General features: G+C 41.9%; 1 protein-coding gene across 1 annotated transcript in view; it reads right to left on the bottom strand.

Moving 5' to 3' along the window:
• CDKL1 (cyclin dependent kinase like 1) overlaps positions 1 to 17,265 on the bottom strand; it is a 53,712-nt gene extending 36,447 nt beyond the window's left edge. Inside the window, exons 1-2 of the mRNA XM_040226781.1 lie at positions 16,938 to 17,265; positions 16,112 to 16,385 (exon numbers count right to left, since the gene is read on the bottom strand). Coding sequence (XP_040082715.1) covers positions 16,112 to 16,279 — 168 coding nt within the window. The 5' untranslated portion in view covers positions 16,280 to 16,385; positions 16,938 to 17,265. The remainder of the gene's footprint in view (positions 1 to 16,111; positions 16,386 to 16,937) is intronic.
• Between the last annotated feature and the right edge of the window lie 7,831 nt (positions 17,266 to 25,096).

Raw genomic sequence — 25,096 nt, 5'->3', positions numbered from 1 at the left:
AGGGCACGGCAACCCACTCCCGTATTCTTGCCTGGAGAATTCCATGGACTGAGAAGCTTGGTGGGTTACAGTCCATGGGGTCACAAAGAGGCGGACACAACTGAGTGACTAACACTTTTAGAGAAGGAATGGGTGTGACATGTGGGGGAGGAGGGAGAACTGAAAAAGCTGAATCACAGGTGGAGAGGCGAAGTTAATTTACATTAGGTCTGCTCTAGACAGCATGGACGGGACAGAATGCGCCAGGCGGGTCCTCCGGCCAGGGACCGGGGCTGAGCTCTCTTCTGCATTCCTCTCAAGACCCATCACAGGCAGGCTAAGGATGTGCACAGCAGATGCTCAGTTTGTTTTATTGGTTAATGAAGTTTTTGAAAAGTACTAGGAAAGAAGCAATAGCACCAATGTGATCAAAATGAGAATGAACCATGACACAGCCAAAAATTCATGCAGTAGCTCAGTTGGTAAAGAATCCACCTGCAATGCAAGAGACCCTAGTTCAATTCCTGGGTTGGGAAGATCCACTGGGGAAGGGAGAGGCTACCCACTCCAGTATTCTTGGGCTTCCCTTATGGTTCAGCTGATAAAGAATCCACCTGCAATGCAGGAGACCTAGGTTCGACTTCTGGATTGGGAAGATCCCCTGGAGAAGGGAAAGGCTACCCAATCCAGTGTTCTGGCCTGGAGAATTCCATGGACTATACAGCCCACGGGGTCACAAAGAGTCAGACATGACTGAGCAACTTTCACTTTCAGTGTACTGATAGTTATAAAACAAATTATTTGTTAGGTTTTTATATACAGTTGATAGCATAATTCGTTTTAAAAAATTCACCTTTCACTCTCCTAACAAAAAAGGAAGTGGAATTCAGAGATTTTCTATCAGGCAATTTTACTCCAAAGCATTTTTATCACAGTGTGGTTAAAGTTAATAAGTAATAAAGAAGATTAATGATTAGCATGGAAATATGCCTGTTGAAAGCAAATTTGTGGTCTAAAACATCAATTCTGCTAAATAAAAAGGTGAGTTAAAACATTAAAAAAATTTAATGTGAAAGACACAAGGCTGGCCATTAAAAAAATTTTCATTCCATACAAAAAGTTCTACTTTCTAGTGTGGTTTGAATGTTTGATAACTATATATAACACAGTTGTCTACCTATAAACTTTTTTTTTTGGCTGGAAATAAAAAACAAGTGGCAAAAAAGCAATAGTATAATTATATTTCTTATCAATGTGCTTTATAAAACCATTTATTCAGCCTCCTTCTCCTGCTCTATAACATTTTCTAGAGTAAGGTGTGTGGCAAGGTATGTATAAAAGCATTTAGAGTGCTGATAGATGGTGGCATGTGCTTAATCTCCTTGCAAATTGGGTATTTTTAAAAGGTAAGGAGTCTGTTTGTTGATGTCTGCTTCTTTTGTTTTTGAAGTACAACCATGGCAGCTTTATCGCTTAGGAGTTCACTACACAGCAGGAACACAATCTTTCTAGACAAACACACTGTGAGTTAAGCCAAAAAAATCTTCCAATAAACAAACAAAAGAGTCTGTTACTATTTGCATTTAGTATGTTATCTTGTAAAAATAAAATCAAACAGGTCTCCACTTGTTGAATAAATAGGGAGAGAGGATGATCAGGGGCTTTGTTTGGTTTCTATCATTGTGGGCCAGGGAGTGCTCCCCTTTGTCCTCCATGCTACTGACGACCAGTCTCAACAAAGTCCCAGCACCTACATACATTAGCAATGAACCTCGCGGGGTCAGCTCTGCCAGTCTCCAGTATGAATATCTGCAAACAATGAAAGCTGCATAATCGGAAGGCTCCAAACTGAACCTATAGGCCAAATACTGTCTGTAGATGTGTTTCCTTTGGCCTGAATGGTGTTAAAAAAAATTTTTTTTTTAAATTATTTGTCAATGCTTTAAAGTCAGATGTCACTCTCACTGAAAGATATGAGGAATCCTTGGAGAAATAGCCGATTGTAGAGCTGGGGGAGGTGAGCCTGGAACATTTCGTTGTGCTCCACAGTAAAGACGCATAGAAGGATTGATGAGCATCTGTAAGACCGAGGAGCAGGCTCCAAGGATCCCCAAGCAGCCAAATGTGTCACAATTTGAGACTCAAAAAGAATGACAGTGATAGTTTATAACATGTTGAATTTTTTAAAAATCCAGAATCCACAGTGATACTAAAAACTGTGTACTGGGGTGTAGAAGCGTGGGTGAAAAAAGCATTTTTTTAAAGAAAAATTATAACTAATGAATATAGCAAGAATTGTTGAAAACTACCATTTTACAATAACTCTTACTGTAATTGATTCAGGTAAGGAACTTTTGGTGACAGTTTTTGGGGAATAAGGCAGTCACACGGTTTCAAAGAATCACCCCACAGATTACTTACTAATTAGAAAGGGGAAAAGTGTTTCTTTACAATTGAGGAATATGCCAGACCCATCTTAATCAAGAGGTGAAAACTGAGAGCACCAGTTACAGGACAAAATGAGATCATGTATTTCCTGATTAGAAACAGTGTGATGGACACAGCCTTAAACATGCTGAAATCATCTACCCCGAATCAAATCACGTGGAAACAGTCAGACTTGTGTGGAGGCCCATCTGGCAGAATAACTAACCTGGACTCTTCCCAAATGTCAGTGCCACGAAAGACTGAAAGAATTTAAAAGTTAGAGAACTGCTGGATAGCCGCACGCAAAGCAATGAAGTTAGAACACACCCTCTCACCATACACAAAACTCAAAGTTTGCTTAAAGACTTACACATAAGATGTGACATCATAAGACTCTTAGAAGAGAACATAGGGAAAAGATCCTCTGACATAAATCGTACCAATGTTTTCTTAGGTCAGTGTTTCCCCCCCAACCAAGGCAGTAGAAATAAAAACAAAAATAAACAAATAGGACCTAATCAAACTTACATGCTTTTGCACAGCAAGGGAAACCATAAACAAAATGAAAAGACAACCAACAGAATGGGAGAAAATAATTGCAAATGATGTGACCAACAAAGGATTAATTTCCAAAATATACGAATAGTTCATACAACTAAACAACGAAAAACAAACAACCCAGTTGAAAAATGGGCAGAAGACCTATCTCGCCAAAGAAGAAATACAGATGGCCAACAAGCATGTGAAAAGATGCTTAGCATTGCTAATGATAGAGAAATGCAAATCAAAACTACAGTTAGGTACCATCTGATACCAGTCAGAATGGCCATCACTGAAAAGTCTACAAATAATAAATGCTGAAGAGCATGTGGAGAAAAGGGAACTCTCCTATTCTGTTAGTGGAGATGCAAGTTGGTACAGCCACTGTGGAAGACAGGATGGAGGTTCCACAGAAAACTAAAAACAGAATTACCATATGATCTAGCAAGCCCACTTCTGGGCATATACCTGGACAAAACTATTACTATCATTCAAAAAGATATTTCACCCCTATGTTCATAGCAACACTATCCACAATAGCCAAGATGTATGTGTGTGTTAGTCATTCAGTTGTGTCCTACTCTTTGTGACCCCATGGACTGTAGCCTGCCAGGCTCCTGTGTCCATGGAATTCTCCAGGCAAGAATACTGGGGTGGTATGCCATTTCCTTCTCCAGGGGATCTTCCTGACCCAGGAATCAAACCCAGGTCTCTTGCATTGCAAGCGGATTCTTTACTCTCTGAGCCACCAGGAACGCCTAGCCAAGACATGGAAACAACCTAAATGTGTATCCACTGATGGACAAATGGATAAAGAAAATGTGGTACATGTATACAATGGAATACTACTTATAAAAAAGAATAAAATAACGCCATTTGCAGCAACACGGATGCAACTAGAGATTATCACATTGTCAGAAAGAGAAAGACAAATACCATATGATAGCACTTATATGTGAAATCTAAAATATGACACAAGGAACATACCTACGAAACAGAAACAGAATCACATAGAGAACAGACTTGTGGTTACCAAGGGGCAGGGTATTGGGGGAGGAGTGGGGCAGGATTGGGGTTAGCAGATGTAAGTTTTTGTATACAGAATGGATAAACAACAAGGTCCTAATGTATAGCACAGAGAACTATATCAACATCCTATGATAAACCATAATGGAAAAGAATATAAAAAAGAATGTGTGTGTGTATATATATATATATAAAGCTGAATATGTAAAACATATATATGTAAAGCTGAATCACTTTGCTGTACAGCAGTAATTAACACAACATTGTAAATCAACTATACTTCCAATTAAGAAAAGAATAGTGGACTTCCCTGGTAGTCCAGTGGCTAAAACTTGGGCTCCCAATGCAGGGGGCCCAGGTTCGATCCCTGGACAGAGAACTAGATCCCACATGCCTCAACTAAGACTCAGTGCAACCAAATAAACAAATATGTTAAAAAAAGGAAGGGAACACTGTTTTAGATTAAAGGAGGTTACAAAAATATGACAATTAAATGCAATGTGTGCTCAGTTATTAATCATGTACTAAAATACACATATAATATACATGTATATATGCTTATTCTCATAAACATGATTATCTATATTATTGAGACAACATGAAAAATTTGAACACAGACTATATATTAGATAATAGTACTGAATCAATGATACATTTCTAGAATGTGGAAATCATATTGTGGTACATAGAAAATTTTCTTTGTTCTAGGAGATTCATGCTGCATAGTTAGAAAAATGTGTGTGCATCAGCCAAAAAAGTACATGTGTGTGTGTGTGTGTGATAGAGATAGAAATGAAGTGGAATTCTAACAATTAGAATTAGCTAGATTAATGAATCTTGTTAAAGATACACAAGTATTCATTGTATTAGTCTTTCCACTTACGTGTGTAAAATTTTTTTCAAAATAAAGAGTTATGGGGGAGAACCTAGGAGATTTTACACAAAATTTTGATCTCTGGCTTTAAGAAAAAGTCTCAGAAAGACTAGCATGCAGCCACCTGCTTCTCACAAGACAGTCTCAGTTTGCCCTAGTCTCCACTGTTCCATCTTGTCTTGCCTTCAGCCTGTTTCACTGGTTTACATTACCAGTGTGAGTCCCCACAGACATCTGAGTTTGTAAACCATAAGAAGGCTGAACATGGTTAAAACAACTTATAGAGATATGTTACTAATCTATTTCAATAAGCCAATTAAGCAAGATTAAGAAAATGGACCTAGAAATGGCACCGATTAGCAACAGCAGGATTAAATTCTTAAAGATACCACAGGATTTCCCAAGAAGACTTTTACTGAGTTGGGAAATATTACTCAAATAATAATCCAACAAGTGACTACGGGAGCAGACGCCTTTAGAAATTATGAACGCTCTGATTAGATTCTAATGCTAGCGAGCATTCACACGGTACTCTGCCAGCATTCTGTGGAGTGGGGCCTTGGCACGAGAGCACATGGAATTAAGCTCTGAATACATACTGAGACCAGGGAACCACGACCGTCCTGCTCCCCAGAGCAATTTACAGTCATCAGGGTGGTAATTTGCCCAGCAATGTTTCTGGTCTGATGTTGCAAGACAGGAGAGACCATGTGAAGTGCTATCCCCTTCAGCTTCTCCTCTTGGTCGCCCACCTTTCTGCCAACCTGTACCTTTCTCTCTCCTTCCTCCACTGCTCCTCCTTTCTCCCACTCTGTCCTTGGCTGCTGCTCTTTCCGAACCTCTGCTTTCCTGCCCTTGCATCCTTAAGGTGCTTGACCGCTCTAAGGCGTTTGTCCCCGAAGCACTCTGCTCCCCTCGCAGTGAGTCAGCCCAGCAATGCCAAACAGAGACATAAATCATGGCGATAAGGGGGGCTGGGTTCCAGGAGGCACTGGAGCTTGCCCAAGGTTACCCAACAGCTTTGATCCAGATCAGAAACTGAAGCTCCTAACTGCGGCTTCTATTCCCAAGCAGTCTCACAGCCCACAGCCTCGCTGGAAGTTATTGAAAGTGAGGAGCCTAGGAAAAAATGGAATGCTCTGAACATGTGGTAGGTTGTTACTCTTCATGTCTAATTACAGTCAAATGAGAGCATGTTTCTGACACATAGAACATAGTCAGCATTCTTACCTTCCTATACCCCATGGACCTTTTTTTTTTCCTTATTTGTTACTCAAAGAAGTCTTTTTACACAGGTTTTCTTAATCATCCCTAAATGAAATTTTAACTCCACAAATATACCGTACATCTGTACATGTACTGTATGTATACATGCTTTATACAATAAAAAGTTAGGATCCCCAATTCCTAAGAACCAACTTTCACTCTCTTGCCGGTGACACTGCTCATTAAGAATGAATGAACTGCACTTCCACTCACCACATCACTTTGCTTGACCTCCCAAACTGTTTGTAACTATTTTATATTGTTAGGTTAATCGTGTTTGTATTATGGGTTGGAATTGTAATTAACTTTTATTTTTTGTCTGGTTATTGATTGTGAAAACTGATAAACATCTTCTACTATTGTGATTATGTAACTATTACTCACTTAATACCATTGTACCATGATTCGTCAACAGAAAAAAATTGAATCCTTTATCACCAAAACTATCATTTAATAGGAAAACCTGTAATAACTTTTAAAAATCTAGATGCATATCAGAATTATCTTGGAATTTTTTGAAAAATACAAATGCCCAGGTATTTCTCCAAAGCTCTAGATATGTTTCTAATGAGCAGCTGTGTTTAAAAACAACTGGACTAAATGATGATCTTTTACTTTTATCTGGTTTGTTTCACTTTTTCTAGTTCATATTCAGTGCTCCCATTTCATTTAGTTTATGTTTTCCAATTTCTCCATCGCCTCTTTTTTTTTGATGTTCTTCCTCAAGTCTTTATCAAGCATAGTAGAAAAGCTTTTGTATACATATATAAAAATAGTAGGTATAATATATATATTTTAGAAAACTTACAGATTTTTGCCTAATTTAAAAATTTATGACATTTTGATTCTACTTGTTTTTCTTAGTATGAATAGAACGATAGATTTCTAATAAAAAAAATAGGCAAACAAGCAACAAAGGTTTACTGTACAGCACAGGGAACTATAGTCAATATCTTATTATACTATAATGTAATATTATAATATAATGTAATATTAAATTATACTGAAAAATAAGCTCAAAAATAATATATATGTATATGTATAACTGAATCACTTTGACGTGCACCTGAACCATTGTAAGTCAACTGTGCTTCATTAAAATATATATATTAAGGGAAAGAAAAGAATGAATGAACTTGGGCTTTCCTGGTGGCTCAGTGGTAAAGAATCCTCCCAATGCAGGAGACACAGGTTTAATCCCTGATCCAGGAGGATCCCACATGCCACAGGGCAGCTAAGCCCATGCACCACGACTACTGAGCCTGTGCTCTAGAGCCGGGGAGCTGAAACTACTGAGCCCACGTGCCCTAGAGCCCGCGCTCCACAACAAGAGAAGCCATGGCAATGAGAAGCTCGTGCACTGCAACTACTGAGTAGCCCACAGAGCAACGAAGACACAGTGCAGCAATAAATAAATAAATTAGTTAAAATACACATTAAAAAAATCAATGAACTTTACTGTAGTGTTTATAGTAAAGTTTTAGATGGACATTTACCCCCATGTTTATCCTTATCTTTGTGGGTTGCAAACCATAACTTTGTACCTATTAAAATAATCTATAGGATTAAAGAACAAAAACTGGAAAGAACTGATATTCCAGTAAGAACCCCAGGTTTCCATGAAAGCCATGAGTCTCCAAACTAAGGCTCGCTGGAGGCAAGAGCAGGATAAACGCTGAGGGCCAGTCACTGGTCACTCAGAAAGAGTGCAGTGTTTGGTGTTCCGAGGTGTGGGGACCGCAGGACTGGGTGTGAATCCAGCTCACTAACCAGGAGGCCACAGCAAGTCATTGGCCATCCTACATCCTTCAGTAAAATGCAATAGCAATGCCTGCCTCTTAGGGTTGTTGTAAGTGTAATTTGTGCATCTTAGGTAACAATCCTTGGGGTTTCACCCAAGACCACTGGGTCACCAAATAGGAATACGATTCCTTCTCTACATTGTCACTCACTCTAGCTCTTCTCACCTTTTGGAAGGAGGGTGTGTGTGCTGTGCTGTGCTTAGTCACTCAGTCTCATCTGACTCTTTGTGATCCCATGGACTATAGCCCACCAGGCTCCTCTGTCCATGGGGATTCTCCAGGCAAGAATGCTAGAGTGTATTGCCATGCCTTCCTCCAGGGGATCTTCTTGACCCAGGGATAGAACCCAGGTCTCCTGCATTGCAGGTGGACTCTTTACCATGTGAACCACCAGGGAAGGAGGGTGGTCACAAATTTTGACTGATGTTGGTCTGATCTACTTAAAGGCCCGTGTACCATCTGCCGGCACCTCATAGCTGCTAGCTGGCATTCTTTGATTCCACTTCCAATATTTCTACCATTTGCATTCCACAGAGAGAAGCTTCTGCAACACAGAGACTTGGGACCTTAGTAATCCAATGATTCTGGGCCAGTTGGCTCATGTTTGCTTCGAACCACACAGCTTTTTTCTTGCTGGACACACAGATATTTCCCAAGGGGCTAGGTTGGGTTCAAGTACAGCCACCTGCTTTATGTAGAAGCAGTGACCACTTCCCACCACAGGTCTGTGATGCCAGACTTTAAAAAAAAAAAAAAAACTAATCTGTAGTCTTGAATATTTCAAAATTTTATTTTTTCATTTATGGCTGCACTGTGTTTTTGTTGCTGCACATGGGTTTTCTCTAGTTGTGGCAAACAGGGACTACACTCCAATTGGGATGCACAGGCTTCTCATTGCAGTGGCATCTATTGTTGAGGTGCACAGGCTCTAGTTACAGTGTGTGGGCTCAGGAGTTGTGGTGCACAGGCTTAGCTGCTCTACGGCACATGGGATCTTCCCAGACCAGGGGTTGAACCCCTGTACCCTGCACTGGCAGGTGGATTCTTAACCACTGGATCACCAGGGAAATCCCAGCCTTCTTGAGATGATTTCTTTTCAGGAATGTTGTCTCTCTCTGTAACCTGGCTTTGAAACCTGGCCTCTCTCATGACCATCACACCTCCTATCCAAAACATCTTTATATGTTTGAACCCTAGTTATGCAAAAGGGGTTGAATTCTTTCCTGAATGGTTCATGGGTCATAGCACAAATCAGCTGTTGTACATCCTGGTAGAAGAAGTTCAAGGCCAAACAGCTTTAAGATAGCTGTGGGTCCTGTTACCCAAAGAATAAGTAGAGTGTAGGGAAAGAAGGCAATGGCACCCTACTCCAGTACTCTTGCCTGGAGAATCCCAGGGATGGGGGAGCCTGGTGGGCTTCCGTCTATAGGGTCACACGGAGTCGGACACGACTGAAGTGACTTAGCAGCAGCAGCAGCAGGGAAAGAACCTAGCAACATTCCAAATAAAATAAAAGGTGGCCTAATCTCCTAACTGGTCCCTGAATTGGTCTTTTATTATGCTATAATAGCTGTTTTTGGTCATGGTCCAGGTTGGTAACTCAAGGTGAGTTACCTTGACTAGAGCCAAGGTCATGGCTCCAGGAATTCTCTCCCTCCATTAGCATACTTATTTCTTTCATATTACAAACAACAACTTCAAAAACTCTCCCTTGATGCCACATCCTTCTAAGCACATACTGCCCCATTTCTCAGTTTCCTTTTATAATAAAACTTCTCAGAAGAGTTGTCTCTATCACTGTCTTCACTTTGCTCTTTTGCTCTTCTCTTGAACCCTCCCTGATAAAGCTTTCATTCCTACCTCTCTACCCAAACAGCTCTCATAAGATCTCAAATGACCTCATATTTTCAAAGCCAATGGCAAATTCTAAGTCTGTACAGAAGGTGACCTTTGACAAATGCTCCTCATTCTTGAAACATTCACTTCCTTCAGCCTTTTTTTTTTTTTGCCACACCATGTAGCTTGTGGGGTTCCCTTGTGGCTCAGCTGGTAAAGAATCTGCCTGCAAGGCAGGAGACCTGGGTTCGATCCCTGGGTTGGGAAGATCGCCTGGAGAAGGGAAAGGCTACCCAATCCACTATTCTGGCCTGGAGAATTCTATGGACTAATTATACTGTCCATGGGGTCACAAAGAGTCAAACACAACTGAGCAACTTTCACTTTCACATGTAGCTTGTAGGATCTTAGTTCCTGGATCAGTGATTGAAACCAGACCCCCTGCAGTGGAAGCATGGAGTCTGAACCACTGAACCCCAGGAAAATCCCTTCCCTCAGCTCATAAGGACATTGACCTCAAATTTTCCTGCCTCAAAGAGCACCCCTTCTTACCTCTTTCACTGGTTCCTCAGCTTATTGACCTCCAGATGCTGGAGCTCCAGGGCTCAATCTTTGGTATTTGTCTCTCTGCTCTCCTTGGTGGAAAGGTCCCCAGACTATTCCCTGAATGCCAGACTTGTGCATTTAATTACCCACTTTACAGTGAGTCTGCATCTCAAATATTACGTTTCCAAAACAGAATTCTTTATTTTCTTTCCCCTAAATTTGCACCTAGGTCTCCCTATCAGTGAATGATCTCTGTTCTTCCAGGTCCTCAAGTGAAGAACTCTGGAGTCATTCTTGATTCCTCATCCAACCATCAGATTCCTATGTGCTCTCCTCTCTGAATATATCTTGAATCTGGCCCAGACCCCATCATCTTACACCTGGGTCACATGAGCAGTCTGCTAACAGAGCTTCCTGTTCATGAAGCTGGAGTAACCAGCAGCTAGAGGAACCCTTCTGGGATATAAGACATGCCTGGGCACCCCTCTGCTCAAAACCCTCTGATGGCTCCCATCTCACTCAAAGTAAAATCCACAGTTCCTACCATGGCCCACAAGGCCCTCATGTCTGACCCACTCATCCCTGTAACGTCGTCTTCCATGACCCTCATCCTTGCTTACCCTGCTTCAGGCACACTCTTCTCTTTGCTCCTTCTACAACACACCAGAACACTCCTAGAAGACATCACTTGATCTTCCCTTGGGGCCTCTGTCTTACCCTCCACCTGCCTAGAATGTTTTCCCCCTGAAGAGCTGCAAGAGTCACCCCTTCACATCTCCTCTGGAATGTCTTCAAATGTCATTCATCAGGAAGGCTTTCCCTAACCACTCTGTATAAAGAAGCAAGCCCTTCCCTCACCTTAACCCCTTACCCTGCTTCATTTTTCACCACGTGACATATTTGTTTACGGTTAGTCTCTCATTTGTGAGGACAGACACCTAGAACAGTGCCTGGAATATGGCAGGCATTCTGTAGAAATTCCTGTGTTCATGCGAAATGAACACATGTCAACTGTCTTACATGCAGGTGTCTCATCAAAACCATTGACTGAGGGACTTCCATGGTTGGGTAGTGGCTAAGACTCCATGTTCCCAACGCAGGGGGCCTGAGTTCAATCCCTGGTCAGGGAACTAGATCCCACATGCCACACCTAAGAGTTCACATGCCACAACTAAAAGGTCTCACATGCTGCAGCTAAGACCCAGTGCAGCCAGATAAATAAATAAATCCTAAAAAATAAACGAAAAAACACTGACTGAAAATATTAACTTCTTTTTTCCACAGTGGAAAGTGAGTTTGAGAAAGGGTGGGATAGTTGCTTTGTGCTCGGGTACTGCAGTATAATTTTATTTCTGTCACTGCTGTTTTAGAGTATGAGCTGACTACTTTATTTAGTTTATGTATTTATTTGGCTGCATCAAGTCTTAGTTGCAGCACACCGGACCTTCATTGTGTCATATGGGATCTTTCCATGAGGCGCATGGATTCTCTAGTTGTGGCACCGTGGCTTACAAGCTCCTCAGCATGTGAGATCTTAGTTCCCCGACCAGGCATCAAATGCTCAATCCCTTGCACTGCAAGGTGGATTCTTTATCACTGGACCACCAGGGAAGTCCCTGGGCTGACTAATTTTAACTGGAGCCATTGTTTATTTTTCTAAAAGCCTAATTATGTAACCTGGAAAAAATAAGATTCAAAATGAAAATATTAAAGGGTTGACTGCAATAGGATTTCTTGGTGAAGAGTGGATTACATTTAGAAAGCACTTTATGAGTACAAATATTGAATTTATCTCATAAAAACATGTTATACATTTTTTTCCCCAAGTGGCATGAAGGAATACTATTTGAAAAGTGTTTCAAATGTTCAGAAAAATATGTTTTCTAAAAATATTAGCAAAATTGGTTTCTTGATAATAATTTTCATCCTTAAAACCATTTACCAATGGATGGTTACATCTTCATATATGCTTCACATCAAGAACAGGAAACTCTGTAGATGTGCTGCCTTAATAATTAAGCAATTGACTGCTGGACAGTTCACGCCCATGATCTTATCTGCTTAATGGAAACAACTATAATTTTAAGAGTCCAATAGCAATTATTAGGAGTTGCTTTAAGTCATTAAATAAATGGTTTTAAAAACATACAAGTAATTCTCTGAAGATAGATACATGCCAAATTCTACTATAATATAAAATCCAAGGGACCATTCACTTATTTTGTAGTATTAGGATTCTGTTGTATCAGATAGATCCTAAAAGTAAGACATCATCTGACCCAGGGAGTTTTGTTCTCAGACATAGTACTAACTTTTGTGACATTTAGGCTGCACAAAGCAAATGAAGTCTACATTCTCATCAATGGATAGTGAAATGGGAAAAATAGGGGCAACGATCTCTCTCTCTCATACCATATACTGGTACACTTGTATCCTCTCACACACCAGAGAAACTTATATAAAGAGAGATGTTGTCTTAGTTGCCAACTACTCTCTCAGGAAGACTGCTTTTTCCTAAAGTTATATCATCGTTCCTAGTTCTCAAAAAATATTAAAAATGTCCTTTTGTTTACGAAGTAACGGTGATAAACTAGTTTCTTCAAATGTTGACCACCCAATCTTTAAAAAAGATTTTTTTGAAGTTTATTGATTCATGAAATTTAAAAGTCTGCAAATGATAACTTTCTACTGAAAAAATCTTGGCTAGTTTCTCTCTTTGCAGGTGAAAGCCAAACTCTTCAGCCTGGCATTTGAAGCCTTCTATATCTGGTCTTAATCTGCTTTTTTTTTACTTTCCTTATCACAATAAGCACAGTCTGGGGTTCAGCCCTTGACCAATCTCACCCACTAAGGTCACTAAGATATCTTTAGCCTCAGTCATCCTAGTTCCTGACCTTAGCAAAGGTCATTAACAGCCTCAACTCTGTGAGGGGTATGCAAGGAAAACCCTAGGAATGCACACTCAGTGAGCCCTTGAGTTCACAGAACTGTGCTTTGTTTACAGTTTAGTATTCCCCTTCCATGCCTTGAATGCAGCTCAGACGGGGCCCTAAACATGAACCTAGACCTCACCAATTTCTTGTTCTCATGGATAACATGTCCCCAAGGCAGGTTCCAAACCCCAAAGCCATCTGGGACCCAGGTGCATGGATGTGCAAACCACCACTTATCCCAGGGCCAGACCTGTATTCCAGGAAATTCCTTGCACCCCTTCTTAATGGACATTGGCTTCCTTTCCTTCTCTTTTCTCCCAGGCCTGTTAGCACCCAGCAGGAATCTTGGCTAAGACTTTGGGGTTATTACCTGTGTTCCCTCCATACACTGCTTTCCACTGTGCACCTTTTTTTTTCTCCCTAGCAGAAACTGTCTGCCCTGAACACCTTATCTCTCATTCCATGCTTCCCTAAACATTTCAAAGTCTAGTTCAAACAAGCTTCCAAACACTTTATTTAGAGGGCTCGTGCCAAGCATGGGAACACAAGGTGAATGACACAGGCCCTGCCCGCTAGGAACTCAGTCTACTGGGAGTGAGAGCTAAGGGAGAATTCATCTCCCAACAGTTACACATCTGTAAGACAGGATGTACACTTTAATGCAAACATTATTTTAGGTATAATGAGAGTCCATAAATATTTACTGAATAAATATATGGGAAAAATATGACTTGATTTAACAAATCCTCAATTCATTTATTCAGCAAATATTTAAGTACCCATTATGTCTTAAGAATATCAAGAATTCAGACAAGTTAGGGCTTGAAGGGACAGGCTCTACTGATAATCTAGTCCTATCACCTCATACAGACCAGGGGAGTCTACAGCTGTGCCCTTGATTTTGGGGAATGGAGTGTTGTGTGCCTTGAAATCAGGATCCTCCGTACACGCCTATTCTTCAGAGGACATCAGTATTCAGTTATTCAAGAAAACACATCTGACTTCCTAATTTATTGGCAACACCTACCCTTTCTTTTTCGGTTGTGCCATAGGGCATATGGGACCTTAGTTCCCAGGCCAAGAATCGAACCCCCAAATCCTGCAGTGGAAGCACAGAGCCTGAATCACTGGACTACCAGGGAAGTCCCAACCTACAGTTTCTAGGAGCTTATTTTGCTAACATCGTTTTTTCAGTTCAACAATAACATTAATTGGAGGTCCATTACATGCCAAGTGGTTGACACAGAGATCCGAGGCGAGCTCCCCATTCCTGGAGAAAGTGAATTAATTCAGAGACTAAACTTGTAAATACCATATTGCTAAAGAATAGCGAGAGGCTTCAGAGACGCACCCACAGGTGACCTTCAGAATCAGAAAAAGAGTATCTCTCCACTAGAAACAGACTGGCTTTTCTTTGGAGTAAATGAACCCCGTTGAAATTCAATGATCACCTTCTCCTCTAGGGAAAGCCTAAGAAAGTGAAAAACGCCCATGGGCCCCAGAGAAACCGTGAGAGAAACCTCTCCCTGTGTAGAGAGGGGGGAGGGTAGGGAGTCCAAGGAGATGCGCAAACACTGCTGTCTCACGCTGCCCTAGGGAGCATTGCACGGTGGGCTTCAGAAGTGTCTTCTCGAACTGAAAACATTCTGCTGGTAAAAATGTCCTAGACCTAAAGAGAGAAAGTTTTCCTGTTATCCTGTTTTAATTTATCTGAAGACTGCTACTTCCTATTCGGGGTCCAGTGATAACCCCATCCACTTAATTCACAGGAGAGAAGAATTTAGAGAGCCCTGGAGAAAAGGGAGAAGCAGAGGTAAGAGGAGACTCCCCAGATATTCCACTCAGCCCCCACGAGGCTGCTCTTCCCTTGTTGGATAGTCAGTTACACTTAACACAGAAAGTGAAAGTGAAGTTGCTCAGTCATGTCCCACTCTTTGTGACCCCATGAACTGCAGCCTACCAGGCTCCTCTGTCCATGGGATTTTCCAGGCAAGAGTACTGGAGTGGGGTGCCATCGCCTTCTCCAGGGGATCTTCCCAACCCAGGGATCGAACCCAGGTCTCCCGCATTGTAGACAGAGGCTTTACCGTCTGAGCCACCAGGGAAGACCTAGGTCCTGTTTAAAACCAGACCTGACAGAGAAAGTTAATTTGTTGAATGTTAACCTTCACCGTGTTCACTGCAGGTCGCATTCTACATAGGGCAGGATTTGGAGTTCATCTTCACAGAAATAAAAAAAATGAAGGAAAAATACTTTCTTTCTTCATTTCCATTTCAGGAAAAAGATACTTTCAGCTTGTAATAAACACTCACCCCCTCCAAGTATCATGGTCTCCAAGAGCTAACTAGTGAACATTTTAAAAGCAATCATTTCACTTACAGAAAAATCCTTCTTCTAGAGACAAGACAAAGACATTATGAAGCTCAGCAGTAGATCAATGCGAGGTGTAATGAGAACCTGTCAGCTTCCTGGGAGTTTGAAAACAGGTGAATGATTAATTCTCTTCACAGACTATCAGCAGACGCTAGCCTAGAAGTGTAAAAATCATGCACAATCAGCAGACTGGAGTTGTAGAAAGTTCCTGTGCTATTAAAGTTGATGACTCTTGAGGAATCAGGTCTACAGATGACATCCTAAAGAAGCTACTGGGAAGAAAAATAAAATATCCCACAGCAAGTCTGAAAGTGAACACCATCTTTCCCCACACCTATGACTTTCTAATTCATTACACAATTGGTGACTGGTGCACAGACACCCCATCCGTATCATTGAGGACCTGAAGGAAGATGTGACCACATCTCAAGGCATTTATTTCATATAACATGACTCACTATAATTTTTTTTTTTTTTAGTTCCTGAAAATTCACCTTAAGAAAATTACCTTGAGCATGCGGATTTCTCGAAGGGCGATTTTCTTTATGACAGGGTCATCTTCTGATTCCAGAAACCTCTTGATGGCCACAATCTGACCTGTGTCCCTGTTTCGGCATTTGAAAACAACTCCATAGGATCCTTCACCAATTTTCCCAATTTTTTCATACTTCTCCATCACTGATGAATAAATTCTTTAAATGGATCTTCACATAGTTTGAAAATGTCGCTTAGTAAATATTGGCATTAACAGCCCCACTCAACGATGGGTCTTTGTCAAGGACCTAAGACAGAGGACTGCAGTTGTTACACAATTAGGAATCGACCCAGTCCCTTAAACCCTCGCGCCTCAGCCGTGGCCACTGGGTCAAAGACGACAGCCTGGAGTCAGCTGCCTTTGGTAACTCAAGTTTAATCCTCTGTTATGTACCCTGAAAGTTAAAATGTAACCTGTCATCCTAAAACAAGCCGCGTTGTAAGACTATCTTTTCAACGTCAGGCTCATCCGATCTAAGACACATGAGCTGGCTGGAGGACCTGGAAGGTTAAGGGCTTCCCCAGTTCTAAGATCGAGTCTCGTTTCCTTTCCGCAAGAAGACACCGCCCGACTCCCCGCGGGGGCGGCGGCGGGGCGGGGCGGGAGGGGAGAGCCCCGCGAGGTAGTGCCCGGAGCCCCGGAGGGGAGCAGGGCAACGCCGTCCTGCCGCCGCGCAGGCCCCGGGGGAGACCCTGCTACGTCGCCCCGCTTCCCACCCGAGCTCTGGCCGGCGCCGCGCAGCCTCGTGCGGCGCCACGTGGCGGCCTGGCCCGCGCCTCCCTCCCCGCCCGGGACTCACGGCGCCGCGGCTGCCCCGCCGGCCTCGCTCCAGCCTCGCCGACTCTGGCCCGACTCTGTCGCAGCCCGCCGGCCCGCGATCCCTATGGGAACCGGCCTCCGCCCCAGGCTGGCCAGGGCGGGGCCGCCGCGCCCATAGGCGTCCCTCCTAGACCCGACCGCCGTCCTAGGTGCGGCGAGAGGCCCGGGCGGGCGGCCCTCGGGACCCGGGAGGAGCTGTGCGTGGCCTTCTGCCCCGGGAGAGGAGGCCTGCAAGACTGCAAACTCCAGCAGGTCGTGGAAAACGCAGCTCTGGCAGTCTGCTGCAAAGACGCCTGCGCTGGGAGCCGCACCCCCCACCCTCGCCCCACTCCCACTCCCCCCGCAGCCTGTACCACACGGGGTGATAACTGTGACCTATTGCGGGACTGTAAACGCCTCGAGGGCAGCCTCTGTGTCTGTCCTGGTCAGTGCTGTAGCAGCCGGTGACGAATGAATGAGTGAGAGAAAGGGGTCGACGAAAGTGGAAGAATGGCGACAGTATGATGACTGAATCCGTCTACACTTCCTTCCCACAAGCTGGCGGGGCGGTGGAGGTGGGGGACGGTTCCACTAGAGCTGGGCTTATAACGGGAGACGGAGGCTCACAGAGCCTGCCTTGCCTTACATTCCTTATTTACATCCTTCTCCCAACTGGCTCCTACTCGCTTTGGTCTGAGCACAGTGAAGGAAAATGAATGGACCTGGGGGGAATCTCAAACTACGGTAACTTGCCCCTGGGCAGATTGCCTCCGTACTTTATCATCTTTTCCATTCCATATGCCCAGGATCAAGATGGATGTTGCCCTGGAAGCAATAGCTGAAGAGAGACTATTTTCATATTGTCTATGAAATGGGGACCAATCCTGTGCCAAGCAGAATGTCACTGAATGTATATCTGGATAGGGTTCAGGAAGGAGCTGCAGTTAGGAGGAGAGAGTTTGGTGGCTGCCTTGAAAATGGAGTGGCGTATGGATGGGGTCCAGGGATGGGCTAGAGGTGGTCTGTGAACTCCCCCCAAATTGTTTTCAAATTGTGTTTTCTGTCTCTATAGTTATGCTTCTTCCAGCATGTCATATAAATGGAATTATATATTATATAGCCTTTTGAGGCTAAGCTTCTTTCACTTAATGTATTTGAGATTCATCCATGTTGTTGCATTTATCACTAGTTCCTTCCTTTTTATTACTGAGTAGCAGTCCATTGTATGGATATTGTTTATCCATTCCCAACTGAACATTTGAGTTGTTTCCAGTTTTGGTGGTTATAAACCAAACCACTATAAATATTAGTGTATGGTCTTTTGTGTGAACATATGTTTTCACTTCTCTTGAGAAAATAATGCATAGGAGGAGTACTGCTGGGTCATATGTTAAGTATATATTACTGTAAGTGACTGCCAAATGTTTTCCAAAGTGACTGTACCATTTTACATTCCTGCCAGCAATGTCCCAATTATTCTGCATCTTTGCCAACACTTGGTATTCACTTCTTTTGATTCAGTCATTCTAAAAGATGGGTAATGGTCTCTTGTGGTTTTAATTTGCATTTCCCTAATGACTAACATTGAGCAGTTTTTCATATGCTAATTTTTCATCTGTTTTCTCACTTAAAAGTCCCAGAAGATTTTTGTAAATTCGTTGAGGTTTTCTCTGTAGACAACCATGTCATCTCCAAATAGGGACAATTTTTGTTCTTCCTAAGTGGTATGCTTCTTATTTCTTTTCCTTGCCTTATTGCACTTAGTACGTCCTCCAGTGTGATGTCAAATAGGTGTGGTGAGAGCATATGTGCCTACTGCTGATCTTAAGACAAAAACATTCAATCTTGCACCACTAAGGATCTTGTACTAGATTTCTTTGTAGGCCGTCTCTAAGATGCCCTCAGTGATCTCTCTGCCTCATGGTATTCATGCTCTTCCATTCAATGTAGGCTTGATCTGGTGACTTACTTCTAAGGAATAAAATATGTTTAAAGTACTGGCATATCATTTCTGAGATTAGGTTACAAACAGACGATGACTTCTGCCTTGAGTTTTCTCTTGTACTCGCTCGCTCACTTCCTCTGAGGGAATCCAGATGCCATGCTGTGAACTGCCCTATGGCAAGGAATTGAGGAGACCAACAGCCAAGAAGACAGTAGGCACTCAATCCAGCATTCTGTGAGGATAGGGATGCTTCCAACCATCTTGTGAATGAGCTTGGAAGTGGATCTCCCTACCACCATCCCCACTCCAGTGAGCCTACAGATGACATTGTAGCCCCAGCAGACAATGTAAATTCACTTTTGTGAGAGGCTTTGGTTTAGAGGCACCGGCTAAGTCATACCCAGATTCCTAACCTCCAGAAACTGTGTGACAATAATTGTTTGGTATATATGTTTGGGGGCTGTTACACAGCAGTAAAGAACTAATAGAGAAGCTATTTATTAGATTGGGAAAAATTGCAATTGGCTGAAAGGTGTTTTTTGTTTGTTTGTTTTGTTTTAATAATGAATGTATGATGAATTCTGTCAAATACTTTTCTGCATCTATTGAAATAATAATATGATTTTTCTTGCTTAGTCTCTTGATATACTGAATTACTTTGATTTTAAAATGTTGAATCAACCTTATGTTCCTGGGATAAAACAAGTTTGGTTATAGTGTTCTATCACTTTGATGCCTTCCTGGAGTTTACTAATAATATTTTATTAAGAATTTTTACCTTGTTTCTGAGAGATATCTATCATTTTATTTTCATGTTTTTGTCTGTTTGGGTATCAAGGTAATGCTGATCTTATAAAATGAGTTGGTAAGTGTTTCTTTGTCTTATGGAGAAATAATTGGTATTATTTAGTTCTTAAACGATTGGTAGAATTTGCTAGTAGAGTCACCTGGAATTTTCATTGTTGAAATGTTTTCCATTATAAATTTTACTTCCTTATTAAAAGATAGTACTATTCAGATGAGAGTTTGATCCTTGGGTCAGCAAGATCCCTGGAGAAGGGCATGGCAACTCATTTCAGTAATCTTGCCTGGAGAATCCCATGGACAGAGGAACTTGGTGGGCAACAGTTCAAAAGGCCGTGAAGAGTCGAACATGACTGAGCAACTTAGCATGCATTATTCAGGATATCTATTTCTTCCTGAGTGAGCTTTGAGAGTTTATGTCTTTCAAGGAATTTGTCTGTTTCATCTAGATATTTGAATTTATGGGCATAGCATTACATTATTATCCTTTATATAATAGTGTTCTCTCTGTAATTACAAAAAAATTTTTTTTCTATTTTTTGACCATGCCTTAAAGCATGAGGGATCTTAATTCCCTGACGAGTAATTGAACATCTGCCACATGCAATGGAAACTCAGCATCCTAACCATTGAGCCACCAGGGAAGATCTTGTCATTTTTTATATTAGTAATTTGAGGGTTTTTTTTTTCCCCTTTTTATTACTGATCAGTTTGACAAAGGCTTATCAGTTTTATTGATTTTTAAAAAGAAACAGCTTTTTATTTAATTGACTTCTTCTACTGTCTTTCAATTTCATTGATTTCATTTTTTTTATTATTTTTTCCTTCTCCTTGCTTTGCTTTTAGCTGCTTTTTCTAGTTTCTTAAGATGAAAGCTTAAATCACTAATTTTAGATCTTTCTTTTCTAATATAAGCCTTTAATGCCATAATTTTTCCTCTAAGCAAGACTTTATATGCATCCCTGGCATCTTAATATGTTGTATTTTCTTTTTCATTCAGCTCAAGATATTTTATAGTTCCCCTCATGACTTCCTATTTGAGCCATGGGTTATTTTGAACTGTGTTGTTTAATTTCCAACCGTTTTTTTTTTTTTTAAGAGATTTTCCAGATGTCTTCCTGCTGTTGATTTCTAGTTTAATTTGGTTGCTTTCATAGAAATCCTTTTGTGTGATTTAAATTCTTTGAAATGTGTTGAAGTTTGTTTTAAGGCCCAGAATATGGTCTATGTTGGTGAATGTTTCTATCTGACAATTTGAAAAATTATTTTTAAATGAGGTGAAAAAAGTTAATGTGAATTTCTTCAGAGCTACCTTGTCTGAAGTTCATTCCAGGCTAGCCTGGAAAATTAATTTACTGACTTCACAAGGTTCAGTACCCAAGGAGCCTGGAGTGTTGCCAAGCCCAGAAGTGAAGTAGAAAGCAAGCATACAGTTATTTAAGGCTAACTAAGCAATGAACCAGAAAGCCGGTGGGATCTGCAGCTATACCAGCTGTTGTATTTGGAGGAAGTTGGAGCAAATACGAGAGAACAACTGTGAAAGGGAGACAAACATTTGATGCCACCATTTGGCATCAACCTCTACGCTGTCAAATTGCAGTCAGTCCTTTCAGCTGGCAAGACTGAAACTGGTTTTGATATTGAAGAATTATAGCTTCTCAGATGGCACAGTAGTAAAGAATCCACCTGGCTATGCAAGGGATGTGAGTTCAATCCCTGGGTTGGGAAGATCCCCTGGAGTAGGAAATGGCAACCCACTCCAGTATACTTGCCTGAAAAGTCCCAGAAGAGGAGCCTGGGGAGCTGGCAGGCTACAGTCCATAGGGTCACAAAGAGTCAGACACGGCTGAGCACACACATCAAGGAATTGTAACTCCCAGGAAGCAGGGTTTCTGGGAGGGTAAGACTTAGTGTGATATGTGAGTTCTTATTCTCAAGCAAGTGCAAAGAACAGTGAAACAACATTATTATTTTCTATTTATAGTGATCGTTGATTTGCACTGCATAATTAAAGAGAATACTTCAATGTCAACAGATAACACAAACAGTACTGTGGCATTTTAATCATTTAATGAAGCAATAAACATCCAGTAGAGTAATGCGTGGTAAGAGAAAGAGCCTGGGATTGGAGTCAGAAGACCAGGATTTCCACCTTCTTACTGGTGTTTGATTTTGTGCAAGATAATTACTATTGGCCAAACAACAATAGCAATAATTATTTAACTAGTACTTACTTCAGGAGAAGGCAATGGCACCCTACTCCAGTACTCTTGCCTGGAAAATCCCATGGACGGAGGAGCCTAGTAGGCTGCAGTCCATGGAGTCGCTAGGAGTTGGACACAACTGAGCGACTTCACTTTCACCTTTCGCTCCATGCACTGGAGAAGGAAATGGCAACCCACTCCAGTGTTCTTGCCTGGAGAATCCCAGGGACGGGGGAGCCTGGTGGGCTGCTGTCTCTGGGGTCGCACAGAGTCGGACACGACTGAAGTGACTTAGCAGCAGCAGTAGCAGCAGTACTTACTTCGTGAAGGCACTGTGCTAAGATTGTAAATGAGCCTTCCAACAGCCCTAGGAGATGGGCATCAATATTATCCTGGGTTTCAGGTGAGGAAAATGAGTTTCAGAATGGATTAGTCTTGTGTTTCAGGACGCAAAGCTAGTGAGTTGTGATGTGAGGATTAGAATGAAGGCAGTATGACTCCAGAACCTTTGCTCTTAACCCTTTTGCAAATATACCTCACACAATAGGAGTGATTGTCAGGATTCTTGAGTTAATGTACAGGACATTGGGAGTTGACACAAGTTCTTAGGCAAGGTTAAAAGGCTTTCTTTTTTCAAAGTTGCCAGGAAAGTAAGTTTTGTCATTATGCTTCCTTATCACAGTGGCTCAGCAACTTTCTCTGTGTGCAGCTCTCAGTTCTGACGTGCAGACCTTGGTGAGGTTGAACAGAATGCTGAGGCCTCATCTGAGTGCCAAAACCAGGGCAATGCTTCAGGCTTTCCCCCCCTCACTTACGTTTCCTGTAAGGGAAAGGGAGCTTAGTCACTGTGATCCTCAAATGACATGGTACAGCCACTTGAGGAACTTTGAACTTACTTTCTCTGCTTTACATGGATTTAGAAATGGTTTCCGGAGAAGGCAATGGCACCCCACTCCAGTACTCTTGCCTGGAAAATGCCATGGACGGAGGAGCCTGGTGGGCCGCAGTCCATGGGGTCGCAAAGAGTCAGACACGACTGAGCGACTTCACTTTCACTTTCCACTTTCATGCATTGGAGAAGGAAATGGCAACCCACTCCAGTGTTCTTGCCTGGAGAACCCCAGGGACGGGGGAGCCCGGTGTGCTGCCGTCTATGGGGTCACACAGAGTCGGACACGACTGAAGCGACTTAGAAGTGGCAGCAGAAATGGTTTCCAAGGCACATACAGAAAAGTTAAAAACTATCCTTTAGGGCTACTGATGTTTCAGGCTCAATATTCACATTATCTCTAATCTGTTGGATTTGTTAATTGGTCAGAATTATTAACCATGAATACCCCATTTTACTAAAGAAGATGCTGAGGCTCTGAGAGGTTGATCCACATAGACAAAGCCACCCAGCTATCCAGGGCTGATGACAGGTTTCAACCCAACTCTTATCTGTTTTCAAAGCTCACTCTCTGGCACTGGAAAATGGAGTTACAGCTAAGAGCATCTTGTGAACAACCTAAAGATAAGCCAGGTGCCACTGCTTAAACATTACAAACCCAGGTAGTAAATAACTTTCCCCGTTATCTGGAGACAGCAAAGGCGAATCAGTGTGAATGCTGGAAAATCAATTAAAATAAAATCCTGTCATTCTTGACTTTCTATATAGGCACAACCAACAATAGAATGAAATGTTTTCATCCCTAATCAACATAATCTTAGTTATTTTGTGTGTATTTTCCCTTTAAATACTCATTGCATTTAATATATGATAAACCATTCTTTTAAAGCACCTCTTCTTCTGAAAACTTTCTTTGTTTCTGAGTCTACAATGTCAATACTTTTTTGCATTTTCAGATTTTAAAATAACCACGAGTACTTTGCCAACGAACTCAAATTCTGTGAGAGCTCAGCAATATTCACATGAAACCCTGGAGGGTTTATGTGGTTGGCTCTGGGCCACCAGTGGGTAAGATAATGTATAAGTGAGACTTCTTCAGGGACTAAGTCTCCAGGTTGCAAGATATATATCTTTGTGCCACTTTGGACAGATGATTGCTGCTGCTGCTGCTGCTAAGTCACTTCAGTCGTGTCCGACTCTGTGCGACCCCATAGACGGCAGCCCGCTAGGCTCCCCTGTCCCTGGGATTCTCCAGCCAAGAATACTGGAGTGGGGTGCCATTTCCTTCTCCAATGCATGAACGTGAAAAGTGAAAGTGAAGTTGCTCAGTAGGGCCCAACTCTTAGTGACCCCATGGACTGCAGCCTACCAGGTTCCTCCATCCATGGGATTTTCCAGGCAAGAGTACTGGAGTGGGGTGCCATTGCCTTCTCCGAGATGACTGCTAACCACACTTAATTATAGGCAATCTGCGGACATTTCTGGGTTTACATGATTTTTGAATCATTATATTCTAGGAAAAAGATAAATTTCCAAAAAATTTATGAGACAATAAATAAAGAATATTAATTGCTTTCTGAACCTCAGCTTAAAGCTGTGACACAAAAATAGCGGTTTGGGAAGCAGACTTGTACTGGGGGCTGACCTGGGTCAGACCCCACACTGGGCTCTGGAGGCTGAGAGGAGACTTCCTGGAGATCAAACACTGTCTCAACGCTCACAGCCGCTTGCCTGCCTCTCCTGGCGAGTGTCTTCCCTGGAGGAAAGGAGATCTGAGAACTTGGAGGGCTGGAATTTGCATTGTACATTTTTGCTTCTCAGAACACTTCACCAGGTTCTGTGGAGAGAGAGCACATTCAGCATTTGAGGAAACAGATACAGAAACTCTAAATGACTTTTTCCACAGTCAAAACCCAAATCTGTTCTAGATAACAGACCTAGAACCTGGGTCTTAATTCTGAGTTGTATCCTTTCTACCATACTGTGGCTTCTAACTAGACAGCTGTAATGACATGTTAAAGAAATGTAAATCTGCCTTAAGAAAACCCAGTATCAAAACAAATATTCAAGAGTGAGACAAGGTGGAGGAAGGGGGCAGGAAGTAGAAACTATTTGCATTTATTCTTAAAGTGAGACTCTTTTCACACAGCTTCTTTTGGAAATGCATACGTTTCTTGAATGGAGTTAATACTCTAAGTCTTCTCAACTATCCCTTCTCTATAGAAACTTTATGATGTTTATTCATTGATGTCTAAATAACTCTTTATACAAACACAAACCTCTGGCACCTTGGATACATTTTCCGTGTCAACCCTTGA

This window comes from Oryx dammah, unplaced genomic scaffold (genome assembly GCF_014754425.2).
Source record: "Oryx dammah isolate SB20612 unplaced genomic scaffold, SCBI_Odam_1.1 HiC_scaffold_26, whole genome shotgun sequence".
NCBI lineage: Eukaryota > Metazoa > Chordata > Mammalia > Artiodactyla > Bovidae > Oryx > Oryx dammah.
The sequence above is the reverse complement of the archived record's forward strand: the minus strand, read 5'-3'. Positions and strand labels throughout refer to the sequence as shown.